Genomic DNA, 25,578 nt, shown 5'->3' on the forward strand with positions numbered 1-25,578 from the left:
GAGCAGAACAGGCAGATTGACGAAGTACACTGCTGAGGGGAGCAGCAGGTGGGTCAGGAGAGGTCTGCCACGCCATGTGGTCACCTCTGGGGCAGGCGAGGATTGAACTCATGCTGCAGTGGCTTTAGCTTCTTAGTGCTGTGCTTTAACCAGCTGCGCCACCAGAGAGGGCCCAAGAGTTTGCTTTTTTTTTTAGGAAAGCTATCAGTTTTCCTAAAATGATCAGACAACACAAGTCGGAGGTGGTAAACAAGTTCCATGTCCTCTAAAGCCTATTTTTTAATCTACAGAATGGGCACAATAAGAAGATATTTGTTACCTTTTAGGTGAGTTGTGAGGATTCAATAAGATAATATAAATAGCACTTTCTGAAGTATAAAGCTGTGTAAATGATTAACAGAAGCATCTCCAGGCTATGAATAATGTACAAACTTAACAACCTCAGTGCTGACTTTCCAGTGCTGTTTTCCACCCTACATAAAATAAGTGACAGTCCTAAAATTCGTTTGAAATACAAACTATTGCCTGTGACCCATTCTAGCTTGTTTTCTCTTGGAAAGAATTCATGTCTTCTGTCAACAAAAAAAGAGGGGAAATCTGACATGAGAACCATGAGCCCCCATGCCGGATCGGATGGTTGATTAAGTCAACCATATTGAAGTGAATGAAATCAGAAAATCCCTTCAGTGTTGCTGACATGGGTGTCAGAGTATCCAGACAGGGTCTCTACTTCCAGTTTCTCACTGAAAGAGGAACCAAAATTGCTGACACTGACAATTGGAATTCCAAGCTAAGGGAGATAGATGTATGATGAAATATAAAATACAGTAGATAAAATGTAGTGCAATGTGATCAACCCCACCAATATAAGACTTTGCCCTGTCTTATGGCAAGAAAGGCCCCTAAAGTCATTTATAGCTGATGAGGTTGCACAAAGAGCCCTGTCATCTTGTGTAGACTCTTCCCATAAGTGGTAAATTTCCTAGGTGAAAATGAGTAAGAACATGCTTTAAAAACCTAATCATTTGTGCTTCTCCACATTAAACCTTCACTTTTAAAAATAGGGACAACTGAAGAGCAGAATTCTTGGGTTTAACATAAATGATTAGGAAACATCTAATCATCTTCAATGGTTGGTTAGTCCTTCTGTCTGGATCACTGGGTACTTTACTGGACATAAATCCCTGCTACCCTGTACGGCTTATGGGTTAGAAAGGATGCGGTTTTAAAAATATACATATTTTTGCAAGAGATCAACCATAATTATAACTAGAACACATATACAAGGCCAGGATGAAATGCACTCACACTACTCAAGTAACAAACACCTAATATTTATTAATAAATTAGTACACTTGAAGGCATTTTTCCGATATCAGTCCCTCACCACTACCCACAAACCCCGCCCACACAAAGGGAGTCCACGCCACCTTTGCATTAGAATCTGGCAACTGAGCATTAGAGAGTACATTTATAAATGAGAGCATAGTTGCAAATATATCAGACAAGAGTTCTTACAGCTGCAGCCATTTTTAATTAAAATGATTGATGAAAGAATCCCATCAAGACTAAAGCCTTGAGGGTAGGCTGGACCTATTGACTATGTGTATATAAAAAACAAGACATCTTTTAAAGCAAAACTGGGCAGATTCCCTATGAAAAGGTGTCACTGACACTCAATTATGACTTTCCAAAGTGCAGCAACATGTTCCAGAACAGTTCGATCTCTAAAAGATGAAGTTCAAGTTCTTTGGTGGCCAAGTTGTCAAGCCACTTAAACAGCAAGTCCTGATGGCTTGAGGATTTCATGTCTCTAGCCCAGAGCATATTAGTGTAAGAGGAGCACAAGGAATCAAAGCATTCTACATGGTGTTCGGGTGAAAACAGCAACAGTGTGGTCAAGTTTCAGCCATGAATATGAACTCTACAACAAGGCATATCGATAAAGTAACTCAAAATCTAATAGCATTACAGAAATTCAACAGATCTTACATTTCCTTGATCCTTAAGAAAAGTCATAAATGTCAAATAATAAAAAGAGTAATAATTAAAAAAAGTAGATAAGTAGATGCCGATATTGAAACATGAAGACTGCTTCTAGAATTCACAAGATGCCATTACACTTTTCAGAAGTTAAGAGCCTCAAAATCCAGTGTGCAGAAAAGGTCACACTGCATTTGCGGTATGTTAAGTGAATTTAAAGTGCACAGAACAATTTTGAAAATACATAAAAAGGCAAAACAGAGAAAATATAGAACCTAAAAAACTTTAGTGGTATGTATTTTGCAACAGTTACACCTTGAAAAGGCTTATACACTAATTTCCCAGAAGGATTACTGAAAAAAGAAAAACAACAACAACAACAAAAAAAAAAAAACAAAAAAACAAACCTCAGAACACTGGCCATAGACTCTTTAAAACACGCACACACCTCCAAAAAACAAAAATTTAAAAAAATACCACCCTGACACTAAATTTGAGTATTTCTAGAGTGCAGTATCCCTCATGTTCTACAATAAGTCTGGAAGATGGCTATAAACAGAGTCCAGGAGGGTCTGGCTGGCTTCCTGGCTCTTGACTCCAATAATCTCAAAAAGCCGGTCCAGCTTGTCCTCAGCCTGAGGAATCTCTTCGATGATCCGCAGCTCCTCGGGATTCAGAATATGCAGCATATCATCAAAAATAGGCTGCAAGTCACAGGGGTCTAGGCGTACTTGTCGCAACACCGTGTCCTTCTTTTCTGTAGGGGAGAGGTAGAAAAGGTCAGTCCTGAGGGGACTCAGGTGAACCACGAGTGACAGCCACCTACTCACCTACTTCCCCAACCCTCCCGCAGGGTGAGTCAGTGACCCTCTGACACATTTTGAAAGACACAGGAGTTTTTACTAAGGAAGAACAGACAGAAACCTGCTTGAATGGGATATGGATGCATCATTAACTTGATCTTTGCCTAAACTTAAGTCACTTCTCGAAAATTCTTTTAGCTTGAAGAAAGATCTTGAAATACTTCTACAAACTTGAAATATTGCTACTTTGCACATCTGTAATGGGTCTACCAACTAAAGATAGTAGCCCACCATTTTTTCCTCAAAAATTCATTTTCTCCTCAAAAATTCATTTTTCCTCAAAAATTCCAAGCCAATGTAGTGTACTTATTTGATTTTCTAATTATACTGCAGTAATTATATAAGAAAATATTGTCTCTTAGGTCATATATTAACAGTGCAGTGAGGAACTTAAACTTTTACAACAATTATAAGAAGCTTTTTTCTAAAATATATAACAAAATATAAACCACAAGTAGAAAAGAAATTAATATAAATGTTATGTATATAAAATATAACCTATCAAAAGTCTGTTGTCAACATAGTGCACTATTTCCCCACCTGGTTATTAAGAACTTAAACGTGGCAAATCATTATCAAAAGTACCAATCCATTATGTCTAAACATTCTTCTTATTTGGAACCAAGCTTCAATTTGAGTCACTAAAATCTATATTTCTCTCAGGAAAGGTTATACTTTAAATCCCAGGACTCGGCAAACCTGGTAAATAATTTTCAAAAAAACCTGCCAGACTACATTTTATCAGACCTTACCCGAAACACACGACTGATAGCATCATGAAGATAAAGGGCACCGGCTCCCTGGCCAGGTAGTTGGAGCTGTAAACATTTTCTGGGTTGGCCCGCTTGGGCCAATGATGAGATCTCTCTCAGGTCTGCCTTATCAGTCGTCCTACAGGACAGGTTTTCCTGGCAGGTCACTGAAACGATACCCCTTCCCCTCCACAGACACATGCAAATCAAAGACTACTGAGGTATGGAACTAGTAAGAGAACCCTAGGGTTCTCTGGGGACAGGCTCAGAGAGTAAGTGCACTTTGCCTGCAGTCTTACCTTTGGTAATAAAGGAGCCTGTCCTGCTGAGAGCCGAGGAGCCACTGGAGGTGGAGTCACAACGAAGAAGGGGCTCAGACTCATCCACAAAGAAGCCCTTGTTCTTATCCAGCGGGGAGGGCTGCACTGTCAGGAGAGTGGAATTCTCAAGTTTTGTGTTGGGGCTCGGGACAGGACTGGGGCTGAGTGGGCTGGGGCTCATTGGGAGAGCCAGTTTGTCAGTTTCCAGCTGTGAGAGAAAATGAATTTTTTTTTTGAATTATCACTTCAAAAACAATTATAAAAAAACAAAGTCCCACACCTCAGATGCTATTTTTTTTGTTGTAGTTAATGTTATACTAAAGCCTCCCATTTCAACAGTTGATAATATTTTGTCTCACACACATACACTTATAAACCCCTCAAAAATATGTGAAAATATATTTGAGCGTTAAAGGTTAGGAAGCATATGGAGAAAACTGACACTTCCCAAGTAGAACTGACATGGGTGTGAAGAGGAAATTCCAACTTATAATTTTATACAGCTGGAAAAGGTCATAGATAATATCTAGGCATTCCCCTATAAACTGAATTATACCACCCCAAAAGTCCTGGTGAGGTTATAACTCCCAATACCTCTCTAGTAAACCAACCACACTTTCTTTTCATTGGGAAAGAAACTATGTTGGTAAGTTAAGTGGCTTTCTTAATTAAGGGCTCCAACTGGTAAGTGGCAAGAACGAAGACTAGAGACCCCAGGTTACTGACTCCCATTTCAAACTAACTCACGAATTAAATAAAACTGATTGAAAGAATGAGAACAGAACACCAGAGGGAAAAGCAGCTGGGAGGAGCTGGTGAGGACCACCTGATGGAGCCAGTGCATCATTTCTCAGGACATAATGGAAACTGGGAAGCTTGCTCTCTGGAGTGGACTCAGAAAGGAAATAAAGTAAGCAAAGGGGGTGGTTTCGGAGGGAGAGAATATGCTTGCCAACCATTCTGAAGTGTGGAGAATGGATTTTAGGGAGAGGAATTAGAATGTTACTGCAGCAGCCAGATGGGCTGTAATCATGGCTTGGACCAGGGTACACAGTGGAGATGGTAGAAGTGAGAGGTGATATCTCCCCATTCTGCAGATGAAATGAAAAAGGTCCCGCATAGGCACACAGGGAGAAAGCCGGCACTCAACTCAGCTTCACATGCTGGGTCACTTTACTCCATGTTAGAACTCTAATAGGCATTGGTGATAGCTCCTGCCTAGTTCACTGAGCTGACCTTCTTACTGGCTTTTCCACCATGGATGAAAATCTGAGAATGATGGCTGGATCACACAGGTCAGGGTCCAGGGTCCACCCTTCCCAGAGCCATTAATCACCACTCATTAGAACCCTTGTGACTTCACTCACATGTCAAGGAAACACATCAAATTTCTCAACCAGGAAGTCAGTGACCTTGACTTCAGAAAATTACCTTCAATAGTTGTAAAACACATACAGAGTACACAACTGCCTCTTTTATATCCTAAGGCCTGAAAATTTCTTGCCACTGACTACAGATTCTGAAAACCAATGATGGGTACACAGGTCTTGTGTCCCAACAGTTGTTCTCTGTACAACCTCCCACACCCTGCTTCTGCCTCCAACACAAGTTTAAGAGTTGGATAACACACATTCCCTATGGACCCCTTCTGATCCACAGGCCAGTTTTATGTATATGCATTAAAAATTTTAATTCAATAGGCTTTGGCACATGTCTCTATCCCTGAAAAATGGCCACTCATGTTAATACACATTTTTTATTCACTCCATTAGACAAAGAACACTTGTCTACACTCTAATTCTTGCAGCCATCACATCGGATGTCATGGTCAGTCAATATAGTGTACTGTTCTTGCTTTAAAAAGAAATTCCCGCCCACAGATCACATGCCAACAGACTAAGAAGAGGTCCACCCACCTATTTCCTGAACTTAGTTCAAAGTTTTAAATATTTTATTTCCCCTCCTCCTTTTGCCCAAGGATTCTGCCAGGAGATATTAAATACATGAGTTGCAATGTAATTAGGAAAGACGATGCTGAAGTGATGCTTTCCCATAATTAATAAGAAAACAAGTGACGATGAAGGCCCCAGAGGTGGTTTCATTTTCACCACAATGGAGCCACCAACCACAGGTAAAAACCAGAGACCATTTGGCAATCATCTTTCCAGAAAACACCAGGTCCTAAGTATAGGTCTCTCTCACTTTGTGCAGGATACATAGTATATGGTTGCATTCCAAATTTCGTTAAAGTTACTTGCATTTTTTTTCCTTTAAGAAAAAAACTGTTCTTAAAAACTTAATTCTTTCCTAGTTTATCTTAATTTACACTCTCCATTGAGACTGGTTTGCAGTACTGCAAAAAAACATTCTATTAAAAGTTGTTACCTGTGTTATCTCTACCTAGAAAATTGAGTCACTAGGATATGTATTATAAATTAACTATCAGTATTGACTTTATAGCAAATGAAGAAGATTATAATAACAATACAAGATGAAAAAAGAAAAAAAGATATTTTAAACAAGAAAGCCAGATTTCTACGGAAGAGAGTCTTATCTTCTTATAAAAGCTTTTTGCACAAACTTATCAAAATAGCCACAAAGTAGATTATGAGGAATTGAACTTATTCCTTATGCTGCTTTGAGCTTTTCAAATTCTCAATAGGAACATATTTACTTTTATAATTCAAGAAAACAATACATGTTATTTGTAAAACCAGTCACCACTGATAAGTATTTCCTTCTGCTCACTGGAAAACATGGTGGCTGCAGTAGAGCTTATTTATATCGGCGCCAAAGAGCAGGGGAGCTGGAACCTCATGTACTTGGCCCAGCTGTTCTCTATACTTTGGTTCACAGGCACAAAAAGGCAGAGCTGTTACCACCAACCCATTGCAATGAGGCATAAAGAAAGACTCAAAAACCTCTGGGAAAACTTGGCTACCAGTGAAGGCAATGTCTCCACCTGATATTTGAAGTCTCTTTCTTTCTTTCTTTCTTTCTTGTTGCTTGCTAGTGTGAAAGGAGAGAGGAATGAGCAGGATAATGAGGGGAAAGCTCCCTAAGCAGAGAAAAACCACAACAGTTCTATTATGTGAACTTCAAGAGCAGGCAATTTATTTTGGTCCAAAGAGTCCTAAATGCCCTCTTGATTAGTTTCCATGTAAGTACACTTCGTCCTTGGAGATACCATATTTATTAAGCCAGACTGATAAGGGAAGAGAGATTAATAGTCACCATAGCTTGTGTCAACCTTCCTCAATGGCTGAGTCACACCTGGTGTTCCATTGCTAACTCAAGGATTTTCCCTTCTGATTAACAGTAACAGGGAACATGTAACCACCCAAAAGGAATAGGTTAATAAGGGTATGGATCAAAATTTGTAGGGTGGACCATTTATTGGCTTCAGAGGGTTATCTCTCTGTTTGTGAGGACAGTGATTTGACTCGTATTTGGGCTAAATTTGAATGAGGCAAGGTTGTGAGTTTCTCTATTCTCCTCATTTCCAGTTGTGTCTTCACACACTCCACCACCACTTCCACCAGAGTTCCAAAACAGACGTGCCCACTCCAAGTGAAACTGAGGCTCATAAAAAATTCTCCTCCATGAATATCAAACCAAAAAAAACAAGTTTCCTATTCACTGCCCTTTCCTAAGATGATATGCTATGGAAGTTTGAAGGATTTCTCCAGCAATTTCTCCAGCAGTATGAAGGAGACCTATGTGGCAAAGGAAAATCCTTCAAATCTTATTCATATCAAGGGTAATATATATATATATATATATACGAGACAAGATTCAGAGACTATTTTTCTTCTCTCTTTTGATCAAGGGACATTCCTGAGGGTAAATACTCTGTTAACTGGAACAGGCCCAGAACTCTAACTTCAGAAGTCATCTTTTTTGTAAAGATTTATTTATTTTGCATACAAGAACTGGGATATAGGCAGAGGTGTGGGAGTGAGAGGATTCAGAGCAAGTGGGGCGCAGAACAGGCAGATCAATGGAAATATACTGCTGAGGGGAGCAGTGGGAGGGTCAGGAGAGGTCTGCCATGCCATGAGGGTCACCTCCCTGGCTGGGAATCGATCTCAAACTGCAGTGCTGGGATTGCTTTATACAGCTGTGCTTTAACCTGCTGTGTCACCAGGGAGGGCCCAGAACCCATCTTTTAAGTATGTAGTTCATGTTCCCCCTAGTCAAATTCTAAAAGTCTTGACAATCTTGGAATGTCATTGAAGGGACAACAAGAGACATACCACTAACTAGCTGTGTGGTCTTAGAAAAACCACTTCCCTCCTCATTTCTAAACTCAAAAAGGACAGAATAGGCCTTCTTTGTTCAAATTATGCCTTATTTATGATTGCTCTTACTATTGTTCTTTCACTCCCCACCACCACCTCAACTGTCTCTTTCCAAGTAACCCCCAACTGATTCACTCAACTAAGGTTCACCACTGAGTTATTTTCAATTACTACCCAATTACAGTTTCCCTGTGGTTGCACAATCTGTTTTCATAAAACTAATTAACAACTTTGATGCATCACTGACCCTCTGAAATGGAGCATTAATTACCCAGCCAGGATGATCCTTGCCAATCTGCTAAAATGGTTCAATTTAACCCCTTGGTTCCTGGCACTACCCAGTCAGATTCCACCAGGCCCTTCTGTAACCAGATATGTCTGATAGACTCAAAAAGTTCCTCATAGTCTAACGTTCCTTTCAACTTTCCCTTAGACCTCATCCAACATTCAGAAAGATGGCAAAGTTTTATGTTACATTTGTGGAAATTTCTATCATGTTAATATCAGTTAATATTTCTTCATGTTAATATCAGTTTTTCAAAGCCTGTTGCTAAATTCAAGTGAAACTACTTACTATTCCATCTGAGTTGACCAGCCTGTCACTCAGATCCAGTCAACAAAAAGGGAAGTTAAGAAAAAAATGTGATAAATACCATGACTAGGCATAGAATATGTGCAATCTGATTGCAATTCAGGTAGTTCTTTTTAGTCCAATTTTATAGATGAGAAAACTGAGGTCAAGAGGTTCAAGTAACCTGCCTCATATCACTAAGTCAGGGTTCAAGATTGGATCAGGCCTATCTAGTGCCAAGTCCTGTCACTCCCTATCTGGACTTATCTGTCCTTTTTGAGTTTAGAGATGAGGAAACAGGTATAAAGAAGGAAGTGGTTTTTCTAAGACCACACAGTTAGTTAGCGGTATGTCTCTTGTCCCTTCAATGACATTCCAGGATTGTCACAATTTTTAGGAGTTGACTATGGGGAACATGAGCTACATGCCAATTTGGAGAAATTGGCAACCCCTAGAAACTGAAGTCAAGTAATCCCATGACTAAAAGGGGCTGCCTGGCCCCTCAACCAAAGTAAAGGGGCCAGAGGCAGGGTTTGCAAGGACTTCTCTGAGGTAAAAGATGAGAGATTCTGTAGACACCTTCATTTCAACTGTAGCCAATAACTGTGTTCCATTTGAAAATATTCAGATCTCAACAGATCAGTGACTGGTTCAAAATCAAATTCAGTTTCCAGTAAAGATTTATTTCAAAGTGAGTATAAAACAATTATGTAATGACAATTATTTAAGGGTTATGATATTATCTGAAGCTTGTTTTCCCATGCTTTCCACACATCTACTTAATCAAGATCAAACTGGAGTTATGACCAACTATCTATGGAGATATGTAAGGCTGCCATAAGTATATCTTGAAGCTGAATCTCTCTAGTCTTACATACAGAGGAACTCAGATAATGAGTTTTCCAAATCTATGAGGTTACAGGATTTCAGATAGGAATGAAGGTTCAGCTAATGAATATGTAAGCCTGTCTTAAAAAATGTATCCAATCTATTCAATTCCTACTAATCCAAATTTACTAAGCAATATACTTTGCAAACAAAAGAAAAAAGTTAATAGGGAAATGGGAAAATGCTGATTCCTTAACTTTTGAAGAAGGGTTATTATGGTTTAAGAAATTTGGAGGGAAGTCTTATAACAGACTGAAAATATACATTCAGAGATATAAAACAAAGATGCCCAAATGGGAATAATATTGAATCTAGTTGTTAAGGCTAGATCGTTGCATTGTGTTTTCAATTTATTTACTAATGTCTTGTTTTTAAAAATTAGGAAAATTAAGAAATAAAAATGAAAGGTGTCAAATAAGTCAAATAACCTTAAGACAAAAATTCCCTAAACTTTTCTTAGGCTTCTGGTTGTTTAGTCTTCTGGGTTTCCCCCTTCTTTCTTTTGCGCAGCCTAGATCACAGGAGAGGGAAACAAGGAGCTACTTCAATCAGAAGGAGTGTAACAGGGTGGAGGAACAGTGCTAACACTTACATCTAAACCACCAGTTGGAAGCCGACATGGCTGGCCTTCAGTTGTTTGATCTCCCTGGGTCACTGAAGGGCGAAGAATGGAAGCTGGAAGAGGACTATGAGGAGCCTACTGAGCTCCCGGGGGCTCCTGTACCAGACCACACAGGTGGCATTGCTGAGTGAATGCTGAGGAGCTTAGTTGAGATGGCAGTCCATGGCAGAGCCTGTCAACGAACTCACCTACCTCACAGGATCTATTTGACTCAAATGCTTATACCACTAGGGAATTATTTTAAAAGGCATCCCCAGCACCCTAGATCTGTTCAAGCACGTGCTAATGAAAGTTTTGACTTCCACAACAACCACACTCAGGACTATATTTAAACGTTAGCCGAGGTAAACTGGCTATGTATGGTGTCTTTTGCTCTTAAGTTTTCCAGAGTCAAAGTAGTTGTTTTGACTCTGTGTATAGCTATCATCCACTAATTCTGATCATTTCTAAGAATTAATTAATTTCAAAATTATATCCCAGAGGTTACAAATACACATCCATACAAATCCACAAACATTAAGTCAAGGTGTCAGTGGTCAATCCTTGCCCTAAGGACAAGGTTGTTCCTCTCCAGGATGCACTGGGGAAAGCCAACTGCAAAGCAAAAGGAGCTCAACACAAAGCTGCCAAAGCTGGTAAGAACCAGCTGGCTCCGGAGCAAGGGGTGGGGGAGCAAGCGCCCCGCCCAGGAGCTGGCTCGGGTGTCTGCAAGCTGTCCAGGCTGCTGACACCAATGCTAAAGCTGCAGCCTGAGCTGACTCAGACTAGATTCTTAAAAAAAAAAAAAAAAAAAAAGATAGCGATGATTGAGTAAGTGGGCTCTGGGAGCCTGGGGCTGGAGCACACTCTCTTTCGATATACTGCAGAACCTCAGGAGAACTCAGCCTCGTCTATACCTGAGGAGATCACACTCTATTGGAAAATTACTTGGCTTTCCCAGAAATTTACTCTACAGACCTATTAGGGAGGCTTTTCCACAAAAATAAAAAGCCTTTACGAACTAAGTCACTTTTCTAAAGAAGACATAAACGAAGGTCTATAAACCATTTGTACTGGAAAGGCGTTCAATGTCACTTGTCACCAGGGAAATGAAAGTTCAAATCACAAGGAGACACTATCTCACACCTGTGAGAATGGTCCATCTTAAAAGCAGAAATAGAAAGAACAAACACTAGCAAGGATGTGGAGGAAAACTTAACTTAGACATTGCTGGTGGGAATGTAGCTGGCCCAGCCCCTGTGGAAAACAGCACAGACATTCCTCAAAATATCAAAAATCTACTATATAACCTACTAATTTTTCAAATAATTTAAAAACACTAACTCAAAGGGGTACAATGCACTCCTGTTATTGTAACATTACTTATAATAGCCAAGCTACAGAAACAACCTAAGTGCCCAAAGCAGATGAGTACAGGAAGCTGTGGTATCTATACGCGATGGAAACCTACCAGGCTATAAGAAATGATGAGGGGCGAATCTGTTCCCCTGAATCACATGCAGTGTTATCAATCAACACCTCAATAATAAAAATGCAATAAAAATTAATAAAAAGCCATTACTGAACCATAAAACCACACAAATTTTAAAAGCTTGCTGTACAACATTGCAGATGACAGAATACTTCGTAAGAAACTCATGGCCGTGACCTTGAAGTAACAAGGCTCATATTTGTGATCCAAGTTAACAAATTTGACTTAATTAGTATCACTTAATGATCCCTCATGGCATTAGAATTAGAAGACACATGGTACATATGTACCCACAGACGCAAAAGGGATACTGTGAAAAAAGTCTGTCACTTCAGACTTCTCCGGTCTTTGCAACTCAGTCCCTCTCCTGGGTGTAAACTACTATTGCCAATTCCCTGTGTGCTCTGCCCACAGTAATCAGTACTTCTCCTAGTAAGTAGGTACGTGTATTCTCCACCCTGCTCCTACCCTTCCTTTTTACACTTTTTTTTTACAATATGTTGGCCCATATGGCCCCAAATGCACCTTGTCTTTTTTTTTCCCACTAAAACGTTTTTGAGGTTAGCACACAAAGAACTGATTCACACTTTTCGCAACTACATTCTGTGAAGCATTTGTGTGGATGAACTTACATAACCATACGGGTGTGCACTGCCACCACTCTGTTATTACAAATGATGCATTGGCACCTTTTTGCACCTATGTGGCACATATGTGGGAATACAGGAAGTCACTGCCAGATGGGCGTCTGTGGGCGCTATGCTGAGGTACACGCAGACCAGCCAGGTGCCCTCCCTCTTCCTCATTTGCTCACAACGCAGGATTGCCACACCGTTTAAACTTGAGTTTTTCTTATTCTGAACCAGGCTAAACAGATGTTTGTTTTTAAGAGTCTTCAGTGTTTTCTGGGATATGTCATTTTCACAGAGTGTCCATTTTCCTAATGGCCATTTTTCTCTTCATTAATTTGTAAAATGTCTGCTTTTTTTTTTTTTTTTTCCTGAGCCTAGTATTTACAACTTTTCTTGAAATTTATATTTTTTACATCATTGTCAGTTCTCGCTTCAGGTGTCATCCCCACTTACCATCATCAAGAAACCCTAGAACATTATGTATTTTGTGTTCTTCCCTCCCCTCTTTTGATCCTTCTCCCTCCTCTCCAGCTGATTGTCTCAAATGAATTGTTGACCAGCCAGGTTGTTTTGTTTTGTTTTCTGACCCCTTGTTTGGCCTCTCTGTGTTCGCCCATAAAAAACCCATCTGAGGTCCTCCCTGGTGGCTCAGTGGGTTAAAGCACAGCACTAAGAAGCTAAAGCCACTTCTGCATGAGATCGATCCCCACCTGCCCCAGAGGTGACCACATGGTGCAGCAGACCTCTCCTGACCTGCCCGCTGCTCCCCTCAGCAGTGTACTTCGTATATCTGCCTGTTCTGCTCCCCGCTCTGTCTCTGGTGAAGCCTCTTGCCGCCCCTGGGCCTCTGGCCTGTACCCCAGTTCTGTATGCACAAATAAATAAATCTTTAAAAAAAAAACCAAACATCTGATAGTTTGCTCTTTCCTTCTGATTTCACTGAAAGCTCTTCTTTTTTTTTTTTTTTAAGGATTATTTTGCATATAGAACTGGGGTACAAGCAAGAGGTGCAGGGGTGGTGAGAGGATTCACCAGAGAGAATGGGCAACAGAACAGTCAGACCAGTGAAGTACACTGCTGAGGGGAGCAGCAAGTGAGGCAGGAGAGGTCTGCTGATCCATGTGGGTCACCTCTAGGGCAGAGGATCAAACTGGCACTGAAGCAGTTGCAGCCAGCCTGCAAGTGCTGCATCCTAATCCATTGTGCCACCAGGGAGGGCCGCATTTTTTTTTTTTTTAAGGAAATTTACTCTGTGGCATGCAACTTCCAATTGTTGTTTTTAGATTTGCAAGTGCTGTTTTCTGGCTTGTACATTTGTTCTGGTGTAGCTGAATCCTTGTATGTCTCCTAGTTTTAGATTATTCTCAGAGGAGCCTTAACTGCTTCAGTGATTGTAAAAGCAAAATTTCCCACAGGTTTTTTTTTTCTGGTACATCTTTGGTGATGTCATCTTAATGGTTGGTATTCCAGCCTATCCTCTGACTCAGTCTAACTGTGGGGGAATCAGAGTTCCCTGTGGGATCATTCTTTTTGGGGATAATGAAGTGACTGCTGTCTCCTTAAACAAAATGGTAAGGAATATGCCAGTAAAGCCTGTCATTACCGGGGCACATTAAACCTACCACTGACCACATCACAAGTGTGCCCGCTGGTAAGCACTCGGGTTACGGTAGATCAAGAGACAACTTCACAAGCATAGATGGAGAAGCTAGACCACAACAGAAAGCTATTAAGTTTTGTTGAGATATGAGTTTTGGGTTTAGGGGGAAAAAATTAAAATATGATCTCCAGCACTGGTAATTTATAAAGAAAATAAGCTTTTTTACACAATATTGATTCTGATTTCTGACCAACGCACTTTGCTGAAAAAACCAGTAAGGGTGTGAATTAAAGTTGTGGAAAATGTCATCAACAAACAGCCGCAGCCTTTTATGAACTCGGAGACACTGTGTCTCTGGGAAGAAGTAAACGATGACTTCAGATTGTCTAACAGTTTCACAGAATAATTTCTCAAATTCGATTTATATTCTCATCCTTCCTTTAAGAAAACCCGAGGGATGACTCATAGATTTTGTGTTTTGATGTGTGTGTGTGTGCACATGTGTGCATTTTATTTAGCATCTCTGGTGCCAGGTACAGGGTGCAAACCATAATATACACCCCCTAAATGTTTGCTAAATACATCACCTATGGTAAATGACCTCATCCTACCAGAAAGTGAAAAGTGTGTTTGTGTGTTGGGAAAGAAGATACATCAAGAATCTATTCCTCAGATTCTCTGTCTATAACCTGTACATCTCAAGTTCAACTACATACTGCATTATTTTTTGGTGCATATTTTTTTCAATTTTGGAACAACTCTAAAATAAAGATTTTTGACTCTAGCTGGAAGTGTTCTTATATGTTCCTAGTGGGACATATAATAATATAATTGACATGGACTCATCCAAATCCAGTAACACAACTTAATTCTAAAAGTGAGAGCTATACAGCTCCCAGGATCAGGAAGCTTACAAGACAAGTACAGACATAAAGCACCCAGACTGTGTTTGGAACAACGGATACTCAGCACAGCGAACACTGATTCCCCTTTTCCTAACTGTGCATCTACTGGGTGGAAGGTGGTATCATTTATTCTTGATATATAAAAAATAATAAGTAATAATAAACAAAAGGAGAATATGGAATTCAAAGTCCAACAGCAGCTGTGACCAAGATTTACTAAGGCCCTAGAATGTCAAGTACAGGGCTGGACATTCCCACTCACTAGCTCTAGTACATACACTCACTCTCTCTACTACTGTACGCATATACATAGTCTTTAGTTTTCACCAGATCCTTTAAGGCAGCATGACGAAAGTGAACAAACTAAAACTTAGAGACAACATGGCACTTGCCCAAGGTCACACAGTAAGTGGCAAAAGCAAGATGCATAGCAATTCAATAGACAAAATTAAATTCTGTTGGTCAGTCCCTTCTTGGAGATTCAACATTTGACCTCCAGCACTTTATACAAAGTAAGATGCTGGAACCTGATTCCTGTATCTTTAGAACTGTAGAGCTGTGTTAAGTTTTCTGAAAAGCTTGCTACTGAGAAAAAAAGAAAGATGGTTTAGATTAAATAGACATTCTCTGCAGAGTTTAAGGTTTGAGAAGCCATCAGTGTGTAAAAGTAGATGGACTCCCTAAGTTAAGAGCCAGATGTGAAAGTCTTGTGGCAGAACAAAGTATTCCCTTGAAAGAAACTCCAGTGCATTTATTTTTAAGATTTATTTATTTATTTATGCATATAAGAACTGGGGAACTGGCCAGAGGTGCAGGTGGTAAGTGAGGGGTTCACCAGAGACAAAATGGGGAGCAGAACAGGCAGATGTACTCAAATACACTGCTGAGGGAGGACTTTCATATATATATATTTTTCTATCTCTGTTATCTATAAATGTTTTGGTGGGTTGAGCATCCCTGCTACAACACCTCTACACTAACCTCTAGTCTAACAATCCCAGTAATGTGATTATTTGCATATGTCTCCATCTCAGTGAGTGAGCAAGGACCAACCTTCTTCTTTCCATAATGCCAGGCACACAGCTAGTGTTCCATAAAGGGTTGCTGACTAACTGAAAGAAAACTAAGACTACGATAACAAGTAGGACCACCTGGAATGTCACTACAAATTTAAAGATTGATCATAGACATTGCTATTCTGCACAAGGCCCACCTTGAACCTAGCATCCCTAACTCTACCTGAGACTGCTATGCATCAGCACACCCTTCATAACATCCCCTTTCTTCACCACCCCAGAAGTTCCCTGGAGTCTACATCACACCTTGCAAATAAGTCACTTGACCTTAAATGATCCTCTGGGCTGTGGTAACACAGCAGAAGTCAGGGGTTGGATACAGGCAAGTTCAGCTAACATCTTAAGAACTTAGGATAATGATTCCTATTTTCTCAGAGATGGATAACTGGCAAATTTAAGACAAAGACAAATTTGAACTGAGTAATGTACATCTTGTATTTGCCTGAACTCACCCTCATTATAGTAAATAATGAAAATAGCTGGTCTCAGTCAGACCGTAGATAAGGCCAGCTGCATCCTGCAGCTGGTAGGCAAAAAATCAGTTACTGTAGTTTCCTCTGCAGCAGAAGCAACAGCACAGTGCATGCCAAAACAGAATGTCCAGTGCTTCTCTCACTGTTGATTTCCCCAGTTATACAGCGCAAAACCACCCAGTCTCCAACACAGAGTTTACTATAGTTGAGAGTGGGAAGGAGGGAAAGGGAGAGAGAGGGTGAAGAGGGTTTCCCTGGGATGTCAGTCAGTCTCTTTTGTGGTTTCTAGAAGGGATTGAAGTAGACTAATAAAGAATTATTTTGTTATATAGGCATGAACAACAACAACAAAAGCATAGTTTCAAGTTTACTAGTGGTTAAATTAAAGTATAAGTTTAACCTATTTAATCTCAAGGAAGGAGAGGTGAAATATTTAAATCCCCTACCTGCTCAACACCACTCTTTACATTTGTGAATCTTTGGTCAAAGCAAACAACTAAAGCCATGCTTCATAGTATTTAAATGCGTGTGGTTTTTTCAAATATCGTTTTAAAATTTAAGTCAAATTCTTCTTTCTCACTTTTTTCAATATCAAACAAGTAACTCTGTACTTCAAATCACAATTACTTCCAAACCTAGCTACAGAGAATCACTTTAATACCTCACATTTTATATTCCACAGTTTAAAAAGTCAATTACCTCATTAATCCTGATAACTACTTCATTAATCCTGATAACTACCTCCCATTTTTTTTCTTTTAAAGATTAATTTTAATTTATTTTATGTGTTCAAGAGCTGGGGTGTAGGCCAGAGGTGTGGAAGCGGGTGAGAGGTGTGGGGTTGTAGCTCTCACCAGAGACAGAGTGAGGAACAGAAAAGGCAGATACTGAAATACACTGCTGAGGGGAGCAAAGGCGAGACAAGGAGAGTCTGCTGCACCATGTGTGTCAGCTTCCTGGCTGGGAATTGAACTCATGAATTCATGTCACAGTCGCTTGTGATAGCTTGATAGTGCTGAGACTTTAAGCCCAGCAACACCAGGAAAGCCCTACTTCCGTTTTCTCATGGAAAACTCTTAAAGAAATGTCTTTAAGTCTTCTATGGAGAAAAACTATCACATCCAACCCCTCCTAGAGAGGAGGGGATTAGTTATGTGGGAAGAAAAGGAAAAGATCACACTTTTCAAACATAACTGCCCCCCCACCCCAGAAGAAAGCAAACTTTGAAATTCCACTGCTCAAGCTTGTTTCTCTTTTCTAACAGCCATTGAGAAAGCAGACACTTACACTCACATCTACCATAATCTGTTTTTTGGCTAGAGAAGACATCCATGCCAGCCTAGAAACAGTTGTTTAGGTAATAAGGAATAAATATGTACAATTAGCTATTAGCTGAGAAGTCCAGTGCTTGGGCATTGAATCCAGGTAATAACCCTCTTGCTCAGCCATCTACTTTAAATAGTCTTGCAACTGGGAGTATGACCCTACCACTGACACCATCAGGATTTAGAGGATCTGTTATATGTGTGAGCTGTTACCGTTCAAGAGTATTCTTTTCATCTCTTTTGCCACTAGAGACTAGAAAGAATAACTGTTAACAGAACAGGTGCACCGGGTGCTTTCGTGGTCACCTTCTCCTAATTCCACAATAGCTCTAAGGACAAAGATTAATAATGCTCCCAATTTTTTTTTTCATGAAAAACTGAGATGGAGAAGTCATGTACCATTGCATCCCCAAAGCCACCAGCTGCCAGGACAGGAATTTAATTTGATCATATACATGGGTGTTGCACATGGATGTTCCATAGGTGGCTCCACACGGATATTCAGATTTGAAACCTCAGTGGCTAATCAGTGACAACCAGCACTTGTTCCATCCCACTGCAGATTAATTTAAATAACAGAAGTCTGCGTATGTTTCTTCTAGTCAACTGGAAGCTTCTTTGATGGCAAGGCATTTGTCTTACTCCTTTTTGCAGTTCCCAAAGCGCCTGATATAATATTACACACATGACTTGTTATATAATATAGATTTAAAAATAAAGTCACATCCTCTTTTTCACAGTTCAGCTGGAGAAACGTAAACACAGGCATGAAAGAAAGCAACTGTCAAGCCTCACTCTAATTTTCCAACTACCCTTCAAAAATAAAGGGCAAATCATGCAATTTATTTATTTGCCTATTTGCTAGGTCTTTTCCAGAGAGAGAAAAACAGAACTTATTCCTGGAAACCTGCACTGAGAAGTATCCTGTATGCTAAAGAAAATAATCTTAGATAGAAGACAATACAAGATCAGTATTTTGTGGGGTAAAGTGGAACACAGGGGGAGAGAGATAAATAAACTGAGCATAGAGGATTTTTAGGGCAGTAAAAATATTCTGCATGATATTAATGTGGCAGGTATATGTCTTTATACATTTGTCGAAGCACAAAGAATATACAAGAGTGAATCCAAAGGTAAACTCTGGACTTTGGGTGATCATGATGTGTCAATATAAGGTCATCCTTTGTAAAAAAATGTACCATTTTGGTCACTGATGTTAATAACGGGGGAGACTATGGGTATGTGAGAACAGAAGGTATATGAGAAATCTCTGCACCTAGCTCTCAACTTTGTTGTAGATCTAAAACTGTTCTTATAACAGAGGGACTTAACAGAAAAAAATAATTCAAAGAAATATCTACCAAAAAGTGAATTGGGCCCTCCCTGGTGGCACAACAGGTTAGGAAGCAGCATGGAAGCTGGCTGCAGCCCTTTCAGCATGAGTTCAATCCCCAGCCCCAGAGGTGGTGTGGCAGACCTCTCCTGACCTGCCCGCTGCTCCCCTCAGCAGTGTACTTCGTCGATCTGCCTGTTCTGTTCCCCACTCTCTCTGGTGAATCCTCTCACCACCCCTGCACCTTTGACCTTTGGCTTGTACCCCAGTTCTGTATGCATACATGAATATATCTTTAAAAAAAAAAGTGAATTTTATTACATAATATTTCAATTCATAAAGAAAAGAAAGGGACTCTGTGTTTAATTTAAAAATGTCACCTAGACTACCAAGGTTAATAATGGACCAGCTGTTCCTGACAGAGATAACTAAAAGGCACACTAGAGCTAATCTTTTGAGTGGAACATGTATAGGTGCTCTCAGGTTCCTGAATTGAAAATATTCAATTATTTAATATTAACCATTATTAAAAATATGCACTCACAAAGTTATTTTTACACATTAAGAGTCCATTAAAGTGGACAAAACCTCAAGTCTCTGGCAGTACCCTAACACACAAAGAACACAAATCCATCTTAAAATGGGAGGATTAAGTCTCAATTATGCCCCCTGTATTCTTATTCTTGTTTAAGCCAACAAGTCGCAAAGATAAACTCACAACAGTTACATACTGTGAGATTCATCACTGACAGCCAGAAACCCATGTTCATTGGCTATTAAAATCAGTCAGAATTGGGCCAGAAGGTTGCTAGACAACAGTGGCCACTACTAAAACATGGAACAAAAATTCCAGAATGCTTTGATGCCATTATTCTTTAAAAATAAATAATGAGGGCCCTCCTTGGTGGCACTGGGGATAAAGATAGCATTATCAAGCTATCACCAGTCACTGCAGCACAAGTTCTTTCCCTGCCAAGGAGGTGATCCTCATGGTGCAGCAGAACCTCTTCTGTTGCACCCAATGCTCCCCTCAGCAGTGTACTTCCATCAATCTGCCTGTTGTTCTACTCTCCACTCTGTCTCTGGTGAATCCTTTCACCCACGCACCTCTGGCCTGCACCCCAGTCCTGTATGCATAGATAAATAAATCTTAAAAAATAATAATAATAATGAGGGCCACCCCCAGTAGCACAACTGGGTAAAGTACAGCACTATGAAGCTACTGCAGCTACTACAGCACGAGTTCGATTCCCAACCAAGGAGGTGACCCACATGGTGTGGTAGACCTCTCCTGATCCACCCCATGCTCCCCTCAGCAGTGTACTTTGTCAATCTGCCTGTTCTGCTCCCTGCTCTTCCTCTGGTGAATCCTTTCACTGCCCCTGTACCTCTGGGCTATACCCCAGTTCTGTATTCATAAATAAATCTTAAAAATAAATAATGGAAGGGTGACAGGGATTAAGTCTCCGGTGCTGTGAAGCTGTCAGCAGCTACTGGGCACATGTATAGGGTTCATCCCAGCCAGGAATCTGACCCACATTGCACAGCAGGTCCCTCCTGACTCACCTGCTGCTCTCCTCAGCAGTGCATGTCAGTAGATCCATCTGTTGTGCTCCCCACTCTTGTCTCTGGTAAATCCTCTCACCCCCTGCACCTCTGGCCTGTACCCCATTTCTTGTATGCATAAATAAATTAATCTTTTGAATAAATAACAAATATAGACACTAGAGTTGCTTTGTGTTATAAATAAGAGGGAGGGAAGAACTGAAAGTTACGAGTATGTGGCACTGGTGTATAAGGTGTTCCTATTTCTTATGCCCCAGTGGTTTTGGTTATGATTTACTCTCCTTGATAAGCTGTCTCAAGGTGAAGTCTGGATCCTCTACAGCAAGGCCATTTATTACAGTTATCCTACACACCACCATTACCATCACCAAACAGAAGTACACTGAAGACTAGAACACCAGATTCCTCATGATTGCTGTGTGTAGGTAGAGAAATGGGATGGACTTGCAGAAACCAAAATGAAGTTTCTTAGTAAGTTTTTGCCAATCCAACCCAATAAGAAAACCTCAGTCAGTCCTACTAAAGACTAGATCATCATACTAGCCACTAAATTAAAATGAGCATGGCTGCTTCTCCAAATTTAACTCAGTGAAACAAAGCCTTGCCTATTCATTCTTCTGTGCCCTGAAAAGTTTGTCATTTTTAGCAGTATTTGGATTGACAAAAGTAATATGTTTCATTATAGAAAATACTAAAAGAGGAAAATCATTAATTCTACCATTTGACTTTAATAACATAACATTAACATGGATTCTTTTTCATTTTCTCATGTTTATATTTCCTTATGCTTTTATTTGTCTTTTCTAATGAGAAATCTTTCAACAGAATGTTGTGACCATCTTTCCCCCTTGTTAAATATTCCATTTACTCAAATCCTAACATTACATCAGTCATACTTTACCTTTCTTGTAGGCATCATGAATGATCCTAGTAACTTATACTCAAGGATCTAACCCTTCTTCAAATCTGCTGCTTGTCTTTACCAGTTCTCTCCTGAAAGCCAACACTCAAGGTAAGCACCATCATTTTCACATCTGAACTCCCTTGCTCCTAAATGCAACCATTTCATATAATTGGTGGCTAAACGTCTTCCCGTCTTTCCCCCAAATCCAGCCACTAAAAGCCAGCTTTAGTTGTGAACCATACTTCCTGAGATTGCTTCTCAGAAAGTTCTAAAGACACTGGAGTGTGTCTTTGAATATTTATCACGGCATTTATTAGTAAATATTTTTTTCTCAAATTCCACATTTCATAGAAGTTAAATTATGCTAAGAACTTGAAAGACCACCTTCAGAGTCAATTAGCACCTACACACTTTTATCCAGTCACTTTGAGAAAAGACCCACATGAGGAATGTTTACTTCAATAGTGAGGAAATATTATACTTGAGTAAAAAACGATAAAAAGTATTTGGAATACTTAAATATATATAATCGGGTCCCTTGACATACAGAATTTCCTACAGAATGAGGGAAAATTAGACTTGACGGAGGAAAATATCTACTTAGCTTTTCAGATAAGGCATGAAGGCTACTGAAAAATAACACAGGCATAATAGCCTTTAGAATGTTACGTGGGTTTTATCAAATCTTAGCAGCAGTGTTTTCCCCACCTTGGGAATGTGTTTTGAAACTTCACCTCAAGTCTGAGCAGAATATGATTCAATACCCACATTTGAGGGTAATTCATCACCTTTCCAGGGAAGCACTTATGAGTAAGGAAAAGTTAAGTATAAAACTTTACATAAGGGGGGGCCCTCCCTGGTGGTGTAGCCACAACACTAAGAAGCTAAAGCCACTTCAGCATGAGTTCGATCCCTGCCCCAGAGCTGATCCACAAGGCATGGCAGAACTTTCCTGACCTGCCCACTGCTCCCCTCAGCAGTGTACTTCCTCAGTCAGCCTGTTCTACTCCCTGCTCTGTCTCTGGTGAAGCCTTTCATAGCCCCTGTACCTCTGGCTTGTACCCTAGTTCTGTATGCATAAATAAATACATCTTGAAAAACAAACAAAAAACAAAACTTTACATAAGGACCGCAGCTACCAGCTGAGCACAGATCCCACATATCAGGCAGTTTATAGGCTCATTCCCAGTCTCAAAGAATTCCATAAAGTTGACTTAGAGATGAGATAACAGAGGCAGATAATGTTGAAGTAACTTACTGTGGTTACCCAACTACTAAGTAGCAGAAGCCAGGACTCAAATTCAGTGGTGAGATTAAGCCCCAAAGCCTAGGCTTAGTAACCAGAAACAATAAACAAATCAATCACACTCACAAATCACTTGTTCCCTCAGTTCCCATCTGATGTACAGACTGAATAAGCCCAAAGAGAAGGATCAATCCTGCTACCTACTGCCACTAGCAACTTCTGCATCCTCAGGAGGTAAGATGGAGCCTTCCCAAGCCATGTCATAGTTTGAAACCGTCTGGGGGACAGGAGGTTATCAGACAAAAAGGTCTTCTTTCTTTTCTTGCTCAAAGCATGTCATTCAAAATAAAACCATAAATGGGCGTGAAGGGATAGATCTGACTACACAAGACTGATTCTAGAAGTTCCCCCAAAGACATTGATTTTCAGCTGTGCACATTAAAATCATTAGAAAGCCTGACAATACTGATTTCTAGCCTTCCTTCTAGAAATTGATTTAACTGTTCTACGGTGGGGTCCAAGTATCAGAATTTTTTGGAAGCTGTCCAGATGGCTCCAGTGGAAATCATTGAAAACCACTGCCCTGGAAGTCCTGGAATCACAGTGTGTGTGTGTGTGTGTGTGTGTGTGTGTGTGTGTGTGCGTGTGTGTGTAGGTACCAAAACACCGGTTGTGTCCTTATTATAGATACTTAATAAAATCTGAAGCACAGTGGCAAAAATAAGTTTCACAGGAAAGGCAGACAAATTATGCTAATTACCTGGGTTGTATCTTCCATCAGTCCCCGAATCTTCTCCACAACATCATTGCGCCGGTGCTGGCGCAGGGCACTAATTAACTGGGCAAGACTGGCCTCAGGGCCCCGGATGGTCCAGTGCTGAAGAGCTGCATAGGCCCTCTCGTGATCTGCTGTGTACCCGTTGGAGAACGCAGCCACCTCCCTCTCACTGGCATTGCACAGAAACTGATAGATGTCTTTCCACTGGCTTCCCACCTGGGCTGCTACCAGCTTCAGGATGTCAATACCTGCACCGAGACAAAATTAAAAAAAAAAAAAAAAAAAACCAATTCAGGTATGGGAGGGAAGGTCATCATACAAGGTCACTTTGTTTTAATAAAATTAAATGCAGCATGCATCTTCATTGCTATTCTTCCATCAAAGGAAGGCATATACCATCCATCCTGGGGGTAGTTAGGTACCCCCAGCAACTTTCATTTTCTGAATGTGGATCCAGAAGAAGAAATCCTAGAAGTATAATGAGCGTCCCTAAAAGATGCTGTGAAAGTTAACCCTAAAGCAAGCAGAGGGATTCCTTCGTTACTGCTAATAACAACTAGAGCAAAATAGACTCCCAGATTAAGAAAGTGGCCATTGGTGATTCCAGACAAAGGCAAGCCATGCATTAAAATTGCAGCGGACCTTTTCAAGGACTCTGAGTAAAAGGTGTTTGCGTTCTGGCAATGGCATCTATTCATGTTAGCTGATACTGTCCCCAGCTCAGAAGGAGGAACTGTTCTCTAACTCAATGTTCAACAAGCAGTTTTCTGATCTATTATTTAGTCCCTTAAGTGACTTACACAATTATAATTATAACCGCCAAAAAGACAGTACAATTACAACAGCTATAATCCTCCAGGTATATAATGTTAAGGCATTAGCTTATCTTTATAAAGCATTAACTTTCCAACTGTCCAGGTTAAAAAAAACTCCCTTAGAAAAGTGAGGCAATCTGCCCAATGTCATAAAAGGTAGGTGTGCTGGGTAATGAACCCAACTTAGTAAAGAACACAATATATTGTCATCCTGGCTTTTTAGTCACTTGTGAACTTGGTCAACACAATCTGTCAACTCGGTCGTGAATGTAGATATCTGAAATGCCAACATCAAATCTCAAACTCAGGGCAGGTACCTGGCACCCACCCTCTTTGAGGTACATTTGAGTAGCATGCTTTGGTGTCTTCCTCTTAGCACCTTTCCTCTCAATTACACACTGACTTAGCACAACTTTATTCAGAGATGAAGTACACCTTGGTAGTTTATTATAACAGATGGATGAGCTGCTGTGTCACTCCCATGTCTTTGAATAGGGGTAATATGCCTACAAACCATAGTTTTTATAATGAACAATATCTTTCTTTTTAAAGAGATTTATCTATTTATGCATATAAGAACTGAGCTACAGGCCACAAGTATGGGGGATGAGAGAATTCGCCAGAGACAGAGTGGGGAACAGAACAGGCGAATCTACTGAAATACACTGTGAGGGGAACAGCGGGTGGGACAGGAGAGGTCTGTTGTGCCATGTGGGTCACGTTACTGGCAGGGGATGGAACTCGTAATGAAGTGACTGCTGGTAGTTTCATAGTGCTGTGCTATAACCCCTTGTGCCACCAGGGAGGCCCAATGAACAATATCTTAAGAGTATATACTATTAAATAAAAATGGGTTATTAACTAGAAATTAACTAGATGTTAATGAGGGGTCGGGGGGTAGACTCTTGCTCCAATCAGTTGTTGAAAATATTTATAAACTGAGCTATCCATTTTTGCCTAAGAAAAGAGTAATAATTCCAGAAGTTTCTTTGAAAATGGAGGATTTTGTCATTCCTCAATATAAATCTGCCACGCAATCCTTGAGGCAAGCGATTTGGAAAATTGCAAACACATCCTGAATCAACCCCCTAAAAACTGTTTTCAAAGAGTAAGTTCCCAGTCGAAGGCTGCTCTCTTGTCAACTGTAAGAAAAG

The 25,578-nt window shown here is 40.2% G+C and overlaps 1 protein-coding gene across 1 annotated transcript in view; it reads right to left on the minus strand.

The window, feature by feature from the left end:
- Nucleotides 1–1,318: 1,318 nt before the first annotated feature.
- The window catches only part of TNFRSF21 (tumor necrosis factor receptor superfamily, member 21), a 67,312-nt gene continuing 43,052 nt past the window's right edge, over nt 1,319–25,578 (minus strand). The window contains exons 4-6 of the mRNA XM_004673550.2: nt 23,592–23,857; nt 3,898–4,126; nt 1,319–2,740 (exon numbers count right to left, since the gene is read on the minus strand). Of these exons, the coding sequence (XP_004673607.1) occupies nt 2,511–2,740; nt 3,898–4,126; nt 23,592–23,857 (725 nt within the window). The 3' untranslated portion in view covers nt 1,319–2,510. The remainder of the gene's footprint in view (nt 2,741–3,897; nt 4,127–23,591; nt 23,858–25,578) is intronic.

Source organism: Condylura cristata, unplaced genomic scaffold (genome assembly GCF_000260355.1).
Source record: "Condylura cristata isolate star-nosed mole 26May11 unplaced genomic scaffold, ConCri1.0 scaffold00001, whole genome shotgun sequence".
Lineage (NCBI taxonomy): Eukaryota > Metazoa > Chordata > Mammalia > Eulipotyphla > Talpidae > Condylura > Condylura cristata.